This window comes from Vipera berus (assembly GCF_964194415.1).
Source record: "Vipera berus genome assembly, chromosome: 2".
Lineage (NCBI taxonomy): Eukaryota > Metazoa > Chordata > Lepidosauria > Squamata > Viperidae > Vipera > Vipera berus.
The window spans coordinates 159,696,407-159,714,015 of record NC_138203.1 but is presented as its reverse complement, the minus strand read 5'-3'; the positions used below and the strand labels follow the sequence as shown (position 1 = coordinate 159,714,015).

Genomic DNA, 17,609 nt, shown 5'->3' with positions numbered 1-17,609 from the left:
TCTGTTAAATTCCATTTCCTCAACTAAGGACCATTCTGCATATAGGTAGTCCTCGACTTACGATCACAGTTGAGCCCAAAAATTCTGTGGCTAAGTGAGACAGTTGTTAAGTGAGTTTTGCCCCATTTTACAATATTTCTTGCCACAATTGTTAAGCAAATCACTGCAGTTGTTAACACAGTTGTCAAGTGAATCTGGCTTCCCCATTCACTTTGCTTATCTGAAGGTCGTAAAAGGGGGTCACATGACCCTGGGACACTGCAACCATCATAAATATGAGCCAGTTGCCAAGCAACCAAAGTTTGATCACGTGACTATGGTGATGCTGCAACGGTTGTAGGTGTGAAAAACAGTCATAAGTCACTTTTTTCAGTGCTAATGTTTCTTTAAATGGTCACTAAATGAATGGTTATAAGTCGAGGAATATAGTACCTGTATTAGCCTTCAGCTATTTGTCTCCCATGTATAAATTGGCTGGAAATGAAGCTGACCTAAGAAATCTCTGGATTTCAATCCCTTCCTCTACTTTGGCCACAAGAATAGCCAGGTTATTTATTATTTCCTTTATTTGCTATGGTTTGTTTAATGATTTTGCTATTATGCAATGCCTAATGCTTTAATCTGAATCACACTAAATTTTAAAAAACATATTTTCTCTGATTCCTCATGTTTACTTATAAAATGCTCCTCAAGGGGTTTGTAAACTTACAAGCACAGCTATAACTATGGATGAAAAGGTCAAATAATGTTATGCTTGTAACATTGATATTGTAAAATGTAATTAATATGGGTAGAACACTTTTTTCTCTTCCCTATTCTGAACACTCTTAAGTTTTCTAAATAATAAAATTCTAATAATCTCCAATTAATATTATACAAACATTAGTGTATTGAACCAACATAATGTTTCAAGATTTATAACAAAATAATTTATTTTATTTATTTATTTATTTTTGGGACTTATATGCCGCCCTATCTCCCGAAGGACTCAGGGCGGCTAACAACAATAAAAAACAACAATACCAAAATTAAAAAAGAATTAAATAACAGCCCCAAAATAAATTAACTACACAGTTAAAAATTAAAACATATTTAAAAACCCATCATCAATCCAAGTCAGCCTGATGGAAGAAGAAAGTTTTGAGGTCGCGGCGAAAGGACCAGAGGTCCGGGGCCATCCGAAGCTCAAGGGGGAGTTGGTTCCACAGGGCTGGCGCTCCCACAGAGAAGGCCCTCCCCCTGGGGGTCGCCAGCCGACATTGTCTAGCCGACGGCACCTGAGGAGGCCCTCTCTGTGTGAGCGCACTGGGCGATGGGAAGTCGTCCCCGGCAGCAGACGGTCCTGCAAATATCCCGGGCCTAAGCCATGTAGGGCTTTAAAGGTAAGTACCAGCACCTTAAATCTCGCCCGGAAGACAACTGGTAGCCAATGCAGCTCACGCAGGAGGGGTATAATATGGGAGTATCGGGATGCTCCCATCACTACCCGCGCGGCCGCATTCTGCACCAGCTGAAGCCTCCGGGTGGTCTTCAAGGGCAGCCCCATGTAGAGAGCATTGCAGTAATCTATCCGAGAGGTAACAAGTGCATGAGTGACCGTACGTAGGGCATCTCGGTCCAGATGGGTACTGGGTAACAATAATGAAAAGGAAAGAAAAAAGAAGTAAGACATGTGCAATTATACATTCTGTTGCTCCTGATAACTTCTCTAAATCAATCTCTGCCTTCTTGGGATGGCTCTAAAAATTGGATGTAGTACTATCTTGTGTTTCTCTTTCCCACCCACTCCAGCTGCTTTATGAAATCTCATACAGAATATTATAATCTTATATATATATTTTTTAAAAAAGGGGGGGGGGAGAAATGGCAATCAGCCATCCAAGATACATTTGGGATAGGAAAGAGAAGATGAGTAAAATTTGCCATTATTTTTAATATACTTAGGAGAATGTGTTTAGATGGGATGTTCAGTATATATTGTGCCCTTGTCAGATACTAAAGCTTACGTTTTACATACATATCCATTTATATACCTACTTTGTCCTAAGGGTCTCTATCTTGCCATAGTAGAAGAGGTAAGACTGTCTGTAATTCTTCTCTATCTGTTGTCTGTATTTGTGTTTTTGCTGATTTATTAACTAGGACAATACAAGGAGACTCTGCCCATTATTCCTGGTGTTTGCCTGAGCTCCTGACAGCTTGGTGGAATTGAAACATCTTATTTAAAGCAAGTGAAGATCATTTTAAATATCAGCACTGACACTCAAGGACTCATTGCTAATGGAGTGCACAATAACAGTTATGCAGAAAGGAAGGGAGAGGTTCCCGCCAACTTTGCCTTGCTTTCAATGGGCAATTTTCCCTCCTTCATGCCTTTGTCTTTAAAATTCCATCTCCTATTTTCTGTCAACTTATCTTCCTGAACCTTTAGACCTCATTCTATCTTCTGGTAGCCTAGGGAATTTAAGGATATCTTCTGAGATGAATGCAAGTTCCCAGCAGGCATCTCATAACAAGGACTTTGATCCATCATTAATATGATTACTTACCAGAGGTAGGAAGCCCTCATTTGTAAGCCCTGCTCCCCTCTCCTCTGGAGTAAAGGCTGAATTTCTCAGACTCCCAATTGGCTCATTTGCTCCTACTACCTGGTTTACTTCCAGACCACTATCCTTGACATGTTAATTTGTTACCCAGTAATTCCTGCCTCTGGAATTGAATTCAGGAGCAGATTTCAGAAGCCATGCCTGCTTAGGATCTTTCATCTATAGGGGAAAGAACATTATGAAAGTGGGTGTAATTCAGGACAGAGAAATGTTTGTTTATGAGATTTATATGGTTACTCATCTTTTCTGCCATCTTACCTAAAGGCCTACAATACAAATTCCTGATTATATTTGCGCATTAGGGAAGTAATCGTGTTGTGGAAATCTGATTTGGATAATCAGCAATCACCCAAGGACAAAGGAGCCAATGGAATAAGATGCACAAGATGCATTTTAAGTGCTTATTGAACTTAAAATTATATCTTGCAAAATTATATCTTAGCACTGACCACCTAAACTTGAAGTAAGAGGAGGAAAGCCGCATTTTAAAAAACTGGTTATTTCATTCCACAAAGAGAGCATTGATTCATTAAAAAAAGAAAATGAAAGATACCAGCCTGGTTTTAAGGCAGATGCATTACTACATCTGACTCTTATTTTAGTAGAAAAATACTGAAATTCATTATCAGTCTTCCCATTTCCTTCCTCTTCATACTCTTTGGGGCTTTGTTGTTTTGGAGCCATTTCTAAATATTTTGTGAAGTGAAGGATAGTTTTACAAATTATTTATACATGTGTGTCACTTTACAAAATGTTTTAAGGGCAGAGAATCCACTGAGGCTTTGGGGGAGGAGCAAGATAAGGGCTGTTATGCAGATCAGAAATACTAAGGTCACTCAACAAGCATGAAATCCAACATTGAAGCCTTTTGTTCTTTTGCTCTATAAAGTTGTGACGCATAATTTATCTTGTATTTTGAAGAACATCCAAAACCTCAAGATATCATGGCATTCCTAAAGAATCCTAAAGCACAATACATGTCTTGTTCACACAGGAAGGTGAATAAATTCACTATATTTTTTTTCTATTCTCCTCTTGTGTCTCAGTTGGAATATTGACAACCAAGCTGGGTTATTTTGTTTTGTTTTGTTTTAAAAAAATGATTTATTTATTTTCTCCTTAGCTTCCCCCTCCTCTTTCCTTAAGGAAGAACAGTACTGGAGGTGGGAAATATTTCAGATCTTCAGTTTGCTTTATCAGGAACCATTAAACAGTTTCACTTCTAAGCAGTGCTTTTTTTGTGTAAGAAAAAGGTGCCGGAACACACACATGTCATACAACCCACTTTGCCTATCCTACAAGGTTCCATCCAAAAAAGGTGCCGGAACTCCGTTCTGAGTGTTCTATGAGAAAAAAAGCCCTGCTTCTAGGCAACACTTGTCAGGCTTTAAAAATCTGCTTGTTATATTGTCAAAGGTGCCCTGAAATATGCTTCTGCCAATGGCTATCCTAGCTTGTTATTCTAATTGCAGACAAATTCCATTCCTCTAATGTAAAGGGACACAGGTTGCTAGTATCTGGTGTGCCTTTCTCAAAAGCTTCCATGGCCTTTTATACCCTGAATGAGAATGCAGTATCAACTTGTGCAAAGAACGTCTGGAATCAGAATAGTGACCTGGGCATAGAGGTCATCCTATGTTACAGTCTACAGGCTGATCTTTGAAGTAGATAGTACATTAGGCCAATCTGATGAATTAGAACTGGCCTAATTCCCAATTCATATATCACACCCCAAAAAAGGTGAGGGAATTAGGGTGACAATGGTATACTTTCCTCATCAGTGTCTCCGGTCCTCATCTCTGATTTTCCTGTCCTGCTTTGTTCTTAAGAGACCGCAACATTTGCTATTTGCAGATTAACAGTCTCATCAATTAACGTGGGATTCTCGATGACAGGAGAAGAGAGCGAAGGGCAGGGCAGGAATGCTTTCTGAGCCATATTTCCTCTACCCATGTTCACAGTGGCAACATGGTATTGACAGGAAAGATTAAGTATTGCTGGAGCTTTTACTTGCAGCATGTAAGAAATAGAAGTACCACTATAAGAAATTATTGCTTCCTCCAGCAGACTGGTAAAAAATACAAGGTAAAGCTAGCCTGGGATAAGAACAGAAGTTGGGTTAAGATTTATTTATGTATTTATTTATTTACTTATTGCCCCAAGGACTCCCAGTGGTTTACATCTTCTTATATAATCGATGAAAAAAACCACATGCAACCATTAAGTGGGCAAACCATTGATTCAGGAGCACACACAAAACACACAGCATTCTCTATCCCAGCAAAATTAGAATGCTGCTAATTTTATCTGCCCTCTGTAAATGACATAAAAGAAGACGCTATCTGGCTCTCCAGGAAAAGGCTATTTCCAAAGGGATGGGGGGAAAAAGTTTGAAAAATATTGCCTCCTGACCCCCTCTCACCCCAAATCCCCGAAGGTTTTGTGTGATAAACTAGATCCTGAAACTGCAGTAATAAGGAGAACGACTGACCGAAGCATTGACAGTATATTGAATAAAGGCATCAAGACTAACAAAGTAATCTATTGCATTGTTCTTGGAAACAAGCTCCACTATACCAAACAGAATTTATTTTGTTTCTGTACACTGCTGTTGCTGCAGACGTATGATGTACAGTCGTGCTAAGACTTGTGGAGAGACTATGTTTTTACCCTTGGGGGGGAAAGTTGCAAGTGGACTTGAAGTGTCTCTCCTTCCTGGAATGAGAGTGTGGGAAATCAGTTCTGGAGCTCTGGAAATGTGAGGGAGAAATTGAGAGACTCCCCCTTCCTTTGCAGTGGAAATTGTAGTCAAGGGTTTGTCTTGTGCTGAGTCCTGTTGAGGGGACAACTCCAGGGAAGTTGCTTGGTAGGAGCCTATGAACCAAGCCTAGCTGGAATAACTTTCATTCAGATAGCCAATTCAATTTGTAAAGGGATGGTGGATTGAGGAGATGAGGGGGAATAGGGGATTGGTTTTTCTGAAGGTCTGGGTGGAGGGGCTGAAGGAGTATTGCAGGAGCTTGAGAACTGGGGCAGGAGTCTGTAGGGATGGGCAAATTTGCTAGTATAAGGAAGGGGATCAACACTTTGGTGTCCCTCCCTGCTTCTAGCCAGCTGCTCCCACCCTAAGACCAGTGAGCTATGAGATGTGTATATAATAAGATCTTGGCTTATCCATAACTAGTAACAGATGAACATGTATACATAGCATAAATTGCCAAGATTGGGATAAGTGAAGACATGGTGATATCTTTTCAGAAATCTAATCCTCCACTTTTGGTGCTTCAGCAGCCCCAAGGAAGGTGATGATACCTTCCTTGAAACTCTTTTCAGTGACCAGATAGTATGTCTCTGAGGTAGCTCATGGAGAAAATGCTTATGGTTGAAATTGTGCCCTAAAGAACTAGGGATTCTGCTGGGCTATTTATCAGGAGACTAGTAGCATTTTTTTCCAACTAACAAAAGTTATTAAATTGGTATAAACCTTTAGTACATCTCATGAAACTTTATGCCCTTTTATTTGTTCATCATAAAAGGACTATGAAACTCCTAGTTTTTTTGCACCAGAGACTAATAGGCTCTCTTCTTACAGTGTTGGGGTATTGCAATATCCTTTCCTTGGTCCTGTGATTTCATTCCTGAGATGGTGGTTGATTCCTTCAGCTCTTGTGGCTGAGCATTGCAACTATTCTATTTCTGGGAAGTGGATTGAGTACGTAGCCCAAGGGTTCATGGCCACCATGGATTTGTCCCAGGGCAAAACTGGCTCAATTTAGTATACAAGTGGCAAAATAGTAGATCTGTTTTTTTACCTTTCGACAGTTGGTTTACAGTCTGAAATTAAAGGGTTTTTCCCCACTTCTTTGTCATGATCCAGTCATTTTCTGGTCACTCTCAGATGAATTGACACCTCCAATATCTGCAAGAAGGAAAGATCAATTAGGGTGATCCACTTCAGGCAACTTATGGATCTGGTTGATTTCCAGCAAGCAGTTGAGGAGTTAATAAAACGATCTGAGAAGCAATTCTACAGCATTTATTGTGAACTACTTAAATGCGGCATTGGCTAGGATGCTGGATGTCATAAATATAATGATGATGTTCAGTTTTCTGTCCCTATACTAGCCTTAACAGGAGATCCAAGTGTCTGGAGGTTGGCAGGGGCTGGATCGTTCGAAATATGCTAAAGTTGAACTTTGAAAGATGGAGCAGTATTTTTTCCAGAAATTGTCTGATTCCTTGGAAATGCCATATTTCCTCCAGATGGGATTGCCCTGTTCCAGATTGCACTGTTCTGGAAGGAACAAGTCTGGGATCCAAGAGAATTCTTGGAATCATAGTTTCTGCAGCAGAAGGAAACTACGATTATGAGAACTTTCGCCCAGCTTCAACTGGTGTGTTATTCTTAGAACTTGATCTGCAGCCTAAAGTCATTCACTCTTTCATCATGTTATGTAAGGACTACTGCAGTGCACTCCACTTGGAGCTGGCTCTGAAAACTATTCAGAAACTTCAAGTGGCTCATAACACAGAGAGGGCTGTGTGCTCCCCAGCAGAGACCCACTGAGCAGGGCGATAGCTCTTCAGTGGCTGAATAAGTGGTTCAGTATAAGTTCCTAGTATAATTTAAAAAGCTGATTATAACCTACAAAACCCTTTGTGGCTTGGGTCCTAGTTACCTTGGAGACTGTCTGCTTCAAATAAAATCTGGCTCCCTTACAAATTTGAGTCAGCAAAGTATGTTGTCTGATCTCCTCTCCACCTCACTAAAGTGGGGAGGGGGAGTCAGAAAATATGCCTTTTCTGCTTCTCCACCAGTGTGGTGGTATACCCTGCCCCCCAAGCTAAAAATAATCCTTTTTATCAAGTAAATAAATACTATTTCACTGGACTTTTGCATCTTAAGATATTAAGGGTACTTCTATTGGATTTTTCTTGGCTGTATTATTTTACTGCAGTTTTTTTAAAAATGTTTTTTTTATGTATAGGAAGCAGCCTAGAGTTATATGACTGGGGTGGAATAGAAATGATCTAAAATACAGAAATAAAATTGTAGTGCAAGATTAGAAGTACATTTGTGAATTATGACCAAAACGTAGAAGCAGAACCTGTCATTTTATTTTATTTTTTTATAAAAAATGGTTATTTAGTTATTTACTGCTATTTACTGATTTGGAGATAACAATAAATTATGGATATTCTTAGAAACCAAGAAGTTGCTATTTACTTTCATGAAAGAAGAAAAAGAAATTGGCTAGTTTGAGCACAAAGACTTTTTAAAAATATAGCTATTCGTTCCAATACATGAAAGAAAGAACAAATAAAGAACAGAGCATGGTTTTCTTTTTTGAGGGAGACAGTTTTGTAGGGTGCTTTAAAGATACCAGGGTAGAAACTAGGAGGCTGTGAGTTCTAATCCTGCCTCAGGCAAGTAGCCAGCTCGGTGTTCTTGGGCCAGCTGCTCTCTCTCAGCCCTACAAATAAGGCAATGGCAAACCACTTCCCAAAACCTTACTGAGGAAAATGTAAAAGTCCACAAGTCTTAAAGTTGCCAAGTTTGGAGATCTCTGCTATAGACTATCTGCCCACCCACTCCCCTTGATGAGAAATAAGAGTCCTTACTTAGAGCAGACATCCTATTCCGCTCAGTCGTAGGAGCCAACATACTGCCCACGATGTTTACTCTTTGTGTAATTTATTCCCAAAATTGATTTCTTCTTTATATCACTTCAGGAAAGGATATCCCATTCTCTTGGTAATGAGAAAGGAAATATGTGATCTTTGCATTCTGTTTGTGGCTGTGGCTGAACTTAAGACTAACGAGATGATGAACTTGTATAGAAGATCCATGGCAACCCAGTCTTTGATGAAGAATAATTGTGGTTATATCCCAACGGAAAGAGTAACAATGGTGTGAGCAAAAAAGCATATGTGTCCATTACTTTAAATATTATCTTGGTCTAGCAGGCTATTTGTGACATTTCAAACAACGGCACTTCTGGAGAGAGGCAACAGCTGTAAGTGCCTCTTGCATATTCTTGACCATAGCAACCTAAACCATTAGCTGTCACCTTGGTGCCTTGAAGCACGATTTTCTGAACTTCAAAGCTTCCAAACGTGCAGTCGCCATGTGGCCAGCCTCCATGCTAACATCAGTAAGGCAGACGCTCAGTCTTGCCTGGCTCTGTTGGATTATGGGATTTGCCCTCCTTATTCACAGTTTAAGATTTATTTATTTTTTACTGCCTTCTGAAAGCAAACGGCAGCACTGCGTACATGGAGGAGGAGAAGCGTCTCTAGACTTCGAGGCAATCATTAGATAATCACCTCTCATTATTAAACTTTAATTTAAATTGTGTATTGAAAAGAACAAACAAACTCGTATCAAAGGAGCCTCTGGCATTTTTCAGCACTTGATTAAATTTGAGGGTGTGGGGGTTGAGAGCCGTGTAGATTCTTTGACTTATTTCCTCTGAGTTTCCATCTTCTGATTTCTCTCATTGCTGCAAGGAAATAATATGAATTATTGCTCAAGACTAGATCTTTCTTTTCAGATGGCTTAAACTAGAAATACAAATTCAGGAAGACTCTTTACCGGTTTGCCCCCCATGAAGTGCCCCAAATTTATTTCTCAATGTTTCCCTTCCTTATTAATTTTCCATCAGAAAGTTCATACATTTTCATACTTAATTCTTCATGTTATGTATTGGGCTTGTGGTGTTACACCACGTGCGTTGCTGGAGCAGCTAACGGCTCTCCAGCAACCCAGACAAGCCGTCTCCGGTCCTGCAATTGGTTAGCCCCAGGTGGCAAGAGTGGGTTCAAACCTATTGGCTGCCACCTAGGGGCTAGACTATATTTTGTGGCTGGTTGCGGCCCAAGTTCCAGTACATTTCCAGCAAGAATAAAAGTATGAGTTATCCTGTACTCAGCCTCGTGTCATCATTCCTGCTCCCAAGAGCCCACGACTTAACACTTCAAGTTTTCCAACTCTGGGTTCTTATGTGCAATATCCATCCTACTGTCAATTATTTAGAAAACTGTCCCTATATACTTAATTGCGATACATAGTAGAATTTGCTAACTCTGAAGTTCAGGGGCTGGAAATAGAAGTTCAGAAGTATTTCTAGTAGAAAACGATTTGTGTAACATTAGTATTTGAACAAGTTATATATTCCTTTCCTACCATTGATATTCCAGAAAGAAGCCTAAATTCTTTGTTTTACATTTCCATCTTCTCTTACTTTGATGAGAAATGCTTGTAAGGGGAGGAGGGGAAGAGTTGTAGAGCTCATCATTACAATTTCACAGAATTCAAAGAATGATCACACAGGCAATTGGCCTGGTAGGGTATTTGAATTTGAAAAAAAAATCAAAGGTAGAGGTGGGTGAAAATTGCCCCAAATAATTCTCCATTGATATAAAGTTACTTCAGAGTGATGCAACAAAGCAGTATGACAATACTAGTCAGTTTAATATAACTCTACATGAAAGATCATTTTCTCACCTAGAGTTTAGCTGCTTCAGAATGATTCTGTTACCCAGTCTGAATTAATACTAGGATAACTTTATACAGATATAGGGATGTTATATTAGGTAGACCTGTAACAGTGTACAGTGATTATAAGAGATTATAAACTCACTCACTCACTCACTCACTCACTCACTCCCCCTTCAGTGTAAATACTGTGGGATAATCCAATCTGAAGGAAAATGGATCAGCTTCTTTCTCAGGGATCAGAATCTTCTTATCCCAGGAAATATATATTGTCCAATTTATATATTAGGTACCTTGCAACCTAACTGCAATTTGTACAACACAGCTTACAAAGTAAAACATACGATTCAGCATCCATGTGACCTATTCATAAAACTCAACACCAGTTTCCAACAAAGTGTGAACCTTTTCAAGCGATCCAGTTTGAAAAGATAAATACAAAGGTATATAAAACACAAAAGTACCGGTAGTTAAAAACCAAATGAAAGTAGCAAAAATGGGGATTACAAAACCTTGTTAAAGACAGCCACCCGCTGGAATCTATTATTTTTTCCCTTGTATAGGACCATTAGAAAGGCTCTTGGCTGTTGATGGTCAGCTTTACAAGCCTCAGTAGCAGGTCAACAGATATCACATCAGCAGGTTCACGAGGTTGAGCCTCAAAGCATCCAAGCACAGGTTCCTTCTTTGAAATTGGATCTGGAAATATTCTGGCAATTGGGGAGTCTGGTACAAAGCTGATTCATCCCTTTAGCTTCATCCAAGATGCAAGAGGCCACATTTTACCTTAATTAAAATGTCTGAAACATTTCCAGAGAAAGCCTCTTAGTGTGTGACAAATACTCTATACATTGCTGAAATGTAGTTCTTTTTCCTCCGGATAGGGATAGAGAAGATGGACCAACCTAGTTGGTAAAGACAGCTGCTGAATTATGCTTACCCATGCAACACCGAATTAAGAAACTCATCTAAAATACACAGTTGATCATGTAATCTTATCAAAAATCACTTGAATCCCATATCCAAACTTTTCCCACCCACAATTTTGCCTGGAAAAATTTTTGCTTCTCCCACCTCGCCATCCATCCATCCCTAGACTGCCTTCAGACAGCTACTCAAGAGTTTCATACCCTGCCTGGAATCAGGAAGTAGAAAATGGAATTGTCTTCTACATGTTGATCCTACAGTAGCTCAGAACTCCAAGCGACATTCCTCCTTTAATTGCGAAGGAAGCTTGCATTATCCCAAATAGAAATGTGAATTGTCCAAAAAAAGTCAAGTTTGCAGCAGATGACAACAGATCTTACACACTGTATTCTTTGACCCCTTTGTGATTTTTTTTGTTCTAACAGCAGAATTTTAAATGATTTTTATAATTAAACTGTAATAAGTGAAAATGGCCAGTGAATAATAAAAGTGTATGGGAAAGTAGGCCATGCTGTCACAACAGAGACAAAAGAGAGTTGCTGTAGCTTATCGAGATGTGTAAGATTATAGTTGGCTTGGCTATGTATCTCTTGGTGTATGTAGTACATTGTTCATCATCTCCCTTTTTTCCTCCCCTTCTCTCATTCTCTCCCATGTTCTTCTCTTTTTATTAAGGTACATGATCACATCCCTAGACCGAACACATGCCGGCTTCTACCGCTGCATTGTGCGCAATCGCATGGGGGCCCTGCTTCAAAGACAGACTGAAGTACAAGTGGCATGTAAGTGCTGATGAGTCCTATTCCTCCAATGGTTTAGGAATACAAAAGGCATCCTTCTATAACAAAAGATAGCTTACGAGCCAAAAGGGCGGCCAAGATTGTCATGTTGCCTGAATTAATGTTTGGACCACTTGTTAAAAATGGGATAATGAGATTAGGATTTTAAAAGGCTTAAAAGGTGCAGTGCACGTTATGGAAGACCTCTCCAGAGTGGAAGGAGTACTTCAAGCAAAAAGGAGAAAATTAACTAAGGGGCAAAGCTGTATGGAAGAGCATGTCACAGAATACCAAAGGAAGTTATAGTTGATTAGTTAAACAAGGACTTTGATTCTGTGAGTCTGAAAACACAAAAGAACCATTCCTAAGACAATGCAGGATAAAGGGATCTCTTCAACTGCAATTTGTGTTCCCTATTTAAGGGTTTGCCTTCTATTATTACATTGATGTATTTTGTTATTTTATTTTATGAACCTTTGGACAGCTTAGAGATGCATTTACTTACCCCAAGTTGCTTTGCCAAATTAATCACGAGATTTCTGTGGATTTCCTTCTGACTGCAAGCAGCCCCTTTTCGGCACTATATATTGTCTTCTCCATCAAAGTCAGGAAATTTTCCTAACTTCAACAATAAATTAGGTAAGATGGCCATGGTACTTTATGGTACCTTTAAGATTTCTTATTTAAAAAAAAATCAACCAGAATTTATCCTTGGTCACTGATAGAACAGCCAGTCCGGTTTTAACAATTAAGCAAAGTTTGGATCATCCTTAATAAGCAAAGTTAAGTAAGAAATTATTGGGGGCTCAATTGAGCCCTGCAAAATGGAATTTGCATCAACAACTGGAAGAGAAAAGTAGGCAAACTGAAATTAACAGAAAAGCTCTTTCTTAACGTGTGAGTTATGAACTATATGAAAAGAACACCATCAAACCAGGACTTCTTTCACCTTTTTCAGATCGAGATTAGAGGAGCTTTTAAAGGACATCGCTCAGTCAACTGCAAACTTTTAGATATCGGAATCATGAAAGGAAATTCTATAGCTGTCCTCTATATATTAGAAGTCACCTTCCAGGCTTTATCACAATTTATTAATCCTCTGTCAACAATAAGCTGACCTTTGATAGCTGTGCCAAATCATAGAACCTCAAATCACAAAAGCAATGTCTGCTTCTTCCATGCTGAGAGATTACATTCAAATGTCTTTTTTATTTCATGTGTTGCTTCTCTTTTTAAAGCTCTTTCAGATTGCACATAATTGCAAAATTTCAATGGCAAGTGAGACTTGAATTTTTCTATTTTCACGTAGTAGATTTGACCTTTGGTCCCTTAAGATTACTGTGAGGAAGAAAGCTTTTGGGGGTTTGAGGGTCATCAGGGTCATCATGGAAGCTGGATGGCTAAGAGAGCATAAAGGGGCTGAAATAGCTGTGGGAAACAGTCAGCAGGTTAAGGGATAGGTTAGCATTATAACAACCTGGGCAACTTGACGATGTGGGGACGATGGCTGGCTGGGGAATTCTGGGAGTTGAAGTCCACACATCGTCAAGTTGCCCAGGTTGAGAAACGCTGTTACAACACATTCCATTAAAAGTTTGTGGAAATCCAGTTTGAGAAGCTCTTTTGTTGAAATGTTAAATCCTTCAGATAGTTTTTAACAAAAGCAAGCCTTTCTCCACCACAACGCTTTCTGGAAGGCAGGGAAAGCAAACAGCATTTATAACAATTACAACACCATTGCCTGTCGCAGGGATAAGCTGCCCGTATAAATCAGATCTAGTCTCTCCAACATGCAGGGAAGAAGGCTGAAACATTAATGACCAAGCTTCAGCCGGCAGCAGAATCTGGATTAGGTCGCTGGCATCTATGGCAATTAACTGGGGAATCTTACACCTTGCCACTGCAGAGTATAGTCTCTGGAAAGTAAGAGGGGAGGGATTTTATCTGGGATAAGAAGTAACTTGGAGGACCACACTTTGGAATACAGGAATATTTATAAGTCTTAACACAGCCTTCAGATATAGGTAGTCCTCGATTTACGACCACAATTGAGCCCAAAATTCCTGTTGCTAAGCAAGACATTTGTTAAGTGAGTTTTGCCCCATTTCACAGCCTTTCTTGCCACAGTTAAGTGAATCACTGCAGTTGTTAAGTTAGTAACACGGTTGTTAAGTGAATCTGGGTTCCACATTCACTTTGCTTGTCAGAGAGTCACAAAAGGGGATGATATGATCCCGGGACATGGCAACCATCATAAATATGAATCAGTTGCCAAACACCTGAATTTTATGTGACCATGGGGATGCTACAACAGTCGTAAGTGTGAAAAACAGTCATAAGTTACTTTTTTTGAATGTCTTGGTAACTTTGAACAGTCACTAAACGATTGTAAGTTAAGGACTACCCATAACCTGAGTATCTAGATATGTTAGCTCTGCAACACAAACAAAGCCAACTTGCTGTCTTACATCCTAAAAGGCACTCTTCTGGGATTGCAGGTTCAGGATTTCTAGCAGCCTCCTGCAAGTTTCCAAAAATCTCAAGCAAAATATGAGGAATTGAATTGCAACATATCTACTGAGCAACAGTTTGGAAAGGGCTGGTTTAATTTAGCTACACCAGAAATCTTAGATATGACTTGTGTGGGTAACCTATAAGGCATCTGCATATTGCTGAATTACAGCTCTCACTACTACAGCTAATGATGAAGGCTGACTGGAGTTGGAGTCCAGTATACAAAGGATCACAATCCTTGAACTAGGAATAACAGACTTGACAGAATTGGAAGGGACCTTAGAGGTCTTTTAGTCCAACCCCCTGCTGGAGACCCTGTACCATTTCAGACAAGTGGTTGTCCAATCTCTTCTTATAAACGCCCTGTGGTCGAGCACCCACAGCTTCTGAAGGCAAGTTTTCATGGTCAGGAAATTTCTCCTTAGAAGAAGCAGAGGTGCAATGTAACATTCAAGAAGCAGATGTAATTCAGCATTCAGTTGTGGGGAGGAAAGGGGGGGGGACTCCCACCCTAGTTCTTCTCAGCACAATGGAACCACTGTTCATAAATAACTTGGGGGATGGAGGGATGTACAGAGGGTGGTAGTTCTACATTTATTTACTTTCATAACTTAATAATCTTAAGTTTTCAAAGGGTTTAAAACTAGTCCTAATATTAAGCGGAGCAAAGGAAACATCTTAGGGCAGGGGTGTCAAACTCAATTTCATTGAGGGCCGCATCAGCATTGCGGTTGCCCTCAGGGGGCCAGGTGGGTATGGCCAGGGTGGGTGTGGCCTACGGGGTGGGCGTGGCTACAGTGTGTATGGCCTACTGGGTGGGCGTGGCCAGCTCTACATCGTTCGTATCAAGGGTGCCTATGGGGGCCTGGGCAGGAGTGGGACAGATCTGAGGGTCTCTGGCAGAAGGAGGGTCTCTGGGCCAGGGCCAAGGCAGCGGGGGCCGTTCCCTCACTGTTTCCAGGATGGCTTCACGGGCCGCATGAAACCACTTTGCGGGCCTCATCCGGCCCCCGGGCCTTGTGTTTGACATGTCTGTCTTAGGGAGTTGATTTTGTTGATTTTTCCTTTTATTCTAAAAGGACAGCAACTTTTAGCTTGTCAGATTTGTTATGGAAAGCCTAGCTGGTGTGGTGGTAAAGGCATCACTCTAGAAACTGGGAGACTCTTAAGTTCTAATCCTACCTTAGACACAACACCATCTGGATAACGTGGGGCCACTCACTTTATTTAGCCCTTTCAAAAATGTGGCCAAGAAAACCGTAGAGACCTGTCCATCCAATACATCAGGAGTCAAGACTGAGTCAAAAATATACCAAAAAAAAATATACAGCTTTATTTATGGTTTTCTTTTGCTTGAGACAGTAAGGTAGCTTATCTGGTCTTAGGTACGCATTCAAGGAAAGCATGGCATCAGGCTATTCTCTGTGTTGTGTAGTGAGTTCTTCGCGCAGGAAAGGAGATGAGACAAGTGAGTTAAGCAAAGCTCATGGTTTATTGCTTGCAGGATCTGAACTGAGAATTGGGCTGCAGCTTGCAGCAATTTATAGCCTGGCCCCTAGGCGGCAGCCAATAGGTTTGAAGCAACCCATTGCCGCCTAGAGGCAGCCAATAGCAGCTCTGGAGATGGGGAGTCTGAGCTGCTGGAGAGCCGTTAGCTGCTCCAGCTAACCACATGGTGTTACAACTGAGCCCAATACATAACACTCTGTTTCCCCGAAAGTAAGACCTACCCCGAAAATAAACCCTAATTTGATTTTTGAGGGTGGGCCTAATATAAGCCCTACCCAAAAAATAAAATCAAGCTGGGGGGGTTGGAGCTGCCCCATGCATCCCACACCCACTTACCAGGCCTCCCCATGAATCAACACCTGCCTCTCCTCACCAGCCTACTTCTTCAGTGTCCCCTGGCCAGCATTTTGCTGTGAAAGGCCTTTCCGGAAGGCCTCTGCAGCTGAGAACCGAGTTATGGATTCAATCCATAGCTCATTTCTTGGCTGCAGAGGTCTTGTGGAAAGGCCTCTGATGGCAAAATGCAGGCTAGAGCTCTATTCTCAGCTGCAGAATGAAGCTGCTCCTTCGGCCACAGAAGAAGTGGGTGGGCTGGGCAGGGCTGTCATGCCGCCATGATAAGGTAAGTGGAAAAGACACCCACCCACCCCAAAATAAGAACTGGTGCCTCTTTTGGAGGCAAAAAAAAAGACCAGGTCTTATTTTTGGGGAAACACCGGTACGAGAAGCCGCCTTTTAAAAGCAAAAGGCTTGGACTGGCAGTATCTGTCAAATCAACACGTTTTGAGGCCTTAGAAGCTCAGAGATGAAGACTTGCTGAGGCAGAAGAAGAAAATTCAAGAAAACAACAATGAAAGCAGAATGGGCATTTTAATTCAAGCTTCAGGCTTGGTTGTTTGCGGACCTCTGAGGTTTTCTATGTTCTTATGCAATAGAGCCCAGCTGTGCCCCTGTGCAAAGAGGGATGTCATGCAACTAAGTCTAGCAAAATAATCTCTCCTGAGGAGGACTAGGCATTAGTGAAAGATCAGATGCAGGAGAGCTTCCCACCTGATAAAAATACTGCTAAGAATTCCATTCTTGCTATGGCAGTGACGTCACAGTAATGTTACCTATCTTGTTTCCTCCTCTTTTTTCTGTCCTGGTTATCCCTCTGTCGGTTTTTTGGCCTGTATCTGCAAGAGTTTGTGTTGTAAAATCCTGAGTCAGAGTTCCAGTAAGGTATCAGGAGGATTCTGAATCAGAAAAAAAAGGCAGAACTAATGTATGAGGAATTAACATTCATTGATACACTTCAATATTAAGAAGATAAAGAACCAAAGCCTGCCATCTTCTGACAATGTATTCCCCTATCATAGTGAGTTGCTGCTGCACTGTTATGCTACAGATATGGAATGACAGAATCAATTTCCTTATTGTGGCATTTATTCTCCATTGTGTACTTAGTTACTTGCAGTTATAAGAAGTTGATTGAAGAAAAGGCTGCTGTCTCTCTGGTGCATGTGGTTTTGTTTTTTAAGGGCTGTTCTGCCACAGCTTCAAGCTTCATAATGAAGTTGAATGTGTGTGAAGCCTGAAGCTGATATCTCCAGAGATATCTCCTTAACTTCCCTCTGATGTTTCTTACTAGATGTAGTCCCAAATTGGGAATCACCCTAAGTAGACTTGGTGCTTCATCAGCATTCTTCAAATGAAGATCTATGAGCCAATGATCTCTCCCGCAAAAGAAAATTAAAATAAAGAGAACTGGTGGAAAGTGTTGGCTGGGGGTGGGGG

At 40.7% G+C, this 17,609-nt stretch overlaps 1 protein-coding gene across 1 annotated transcript in view; it reads left to right on the top strand.

The window, feature by feature from the left end:
- Nucleotides 1–17,609, top strand: part of SDK2 (sidekick cell adhesion molecule 2) — a gene marked incomplete at both ends in the record, with an annotated part of 415,888 nt that overhangs the window by 292,128 nt on the left and 106,151 nt on the right. The window contains one exon of the mRNA XM_081321147.1: nt 11,707–11,813. Coding sequence (XP_081177273.1) covers nt 11,707–11,813 — 107 coding nt within the window. The remainder of the gene's footprint in view (nt 1–11,706; nt 11,814–17,609) is intronic.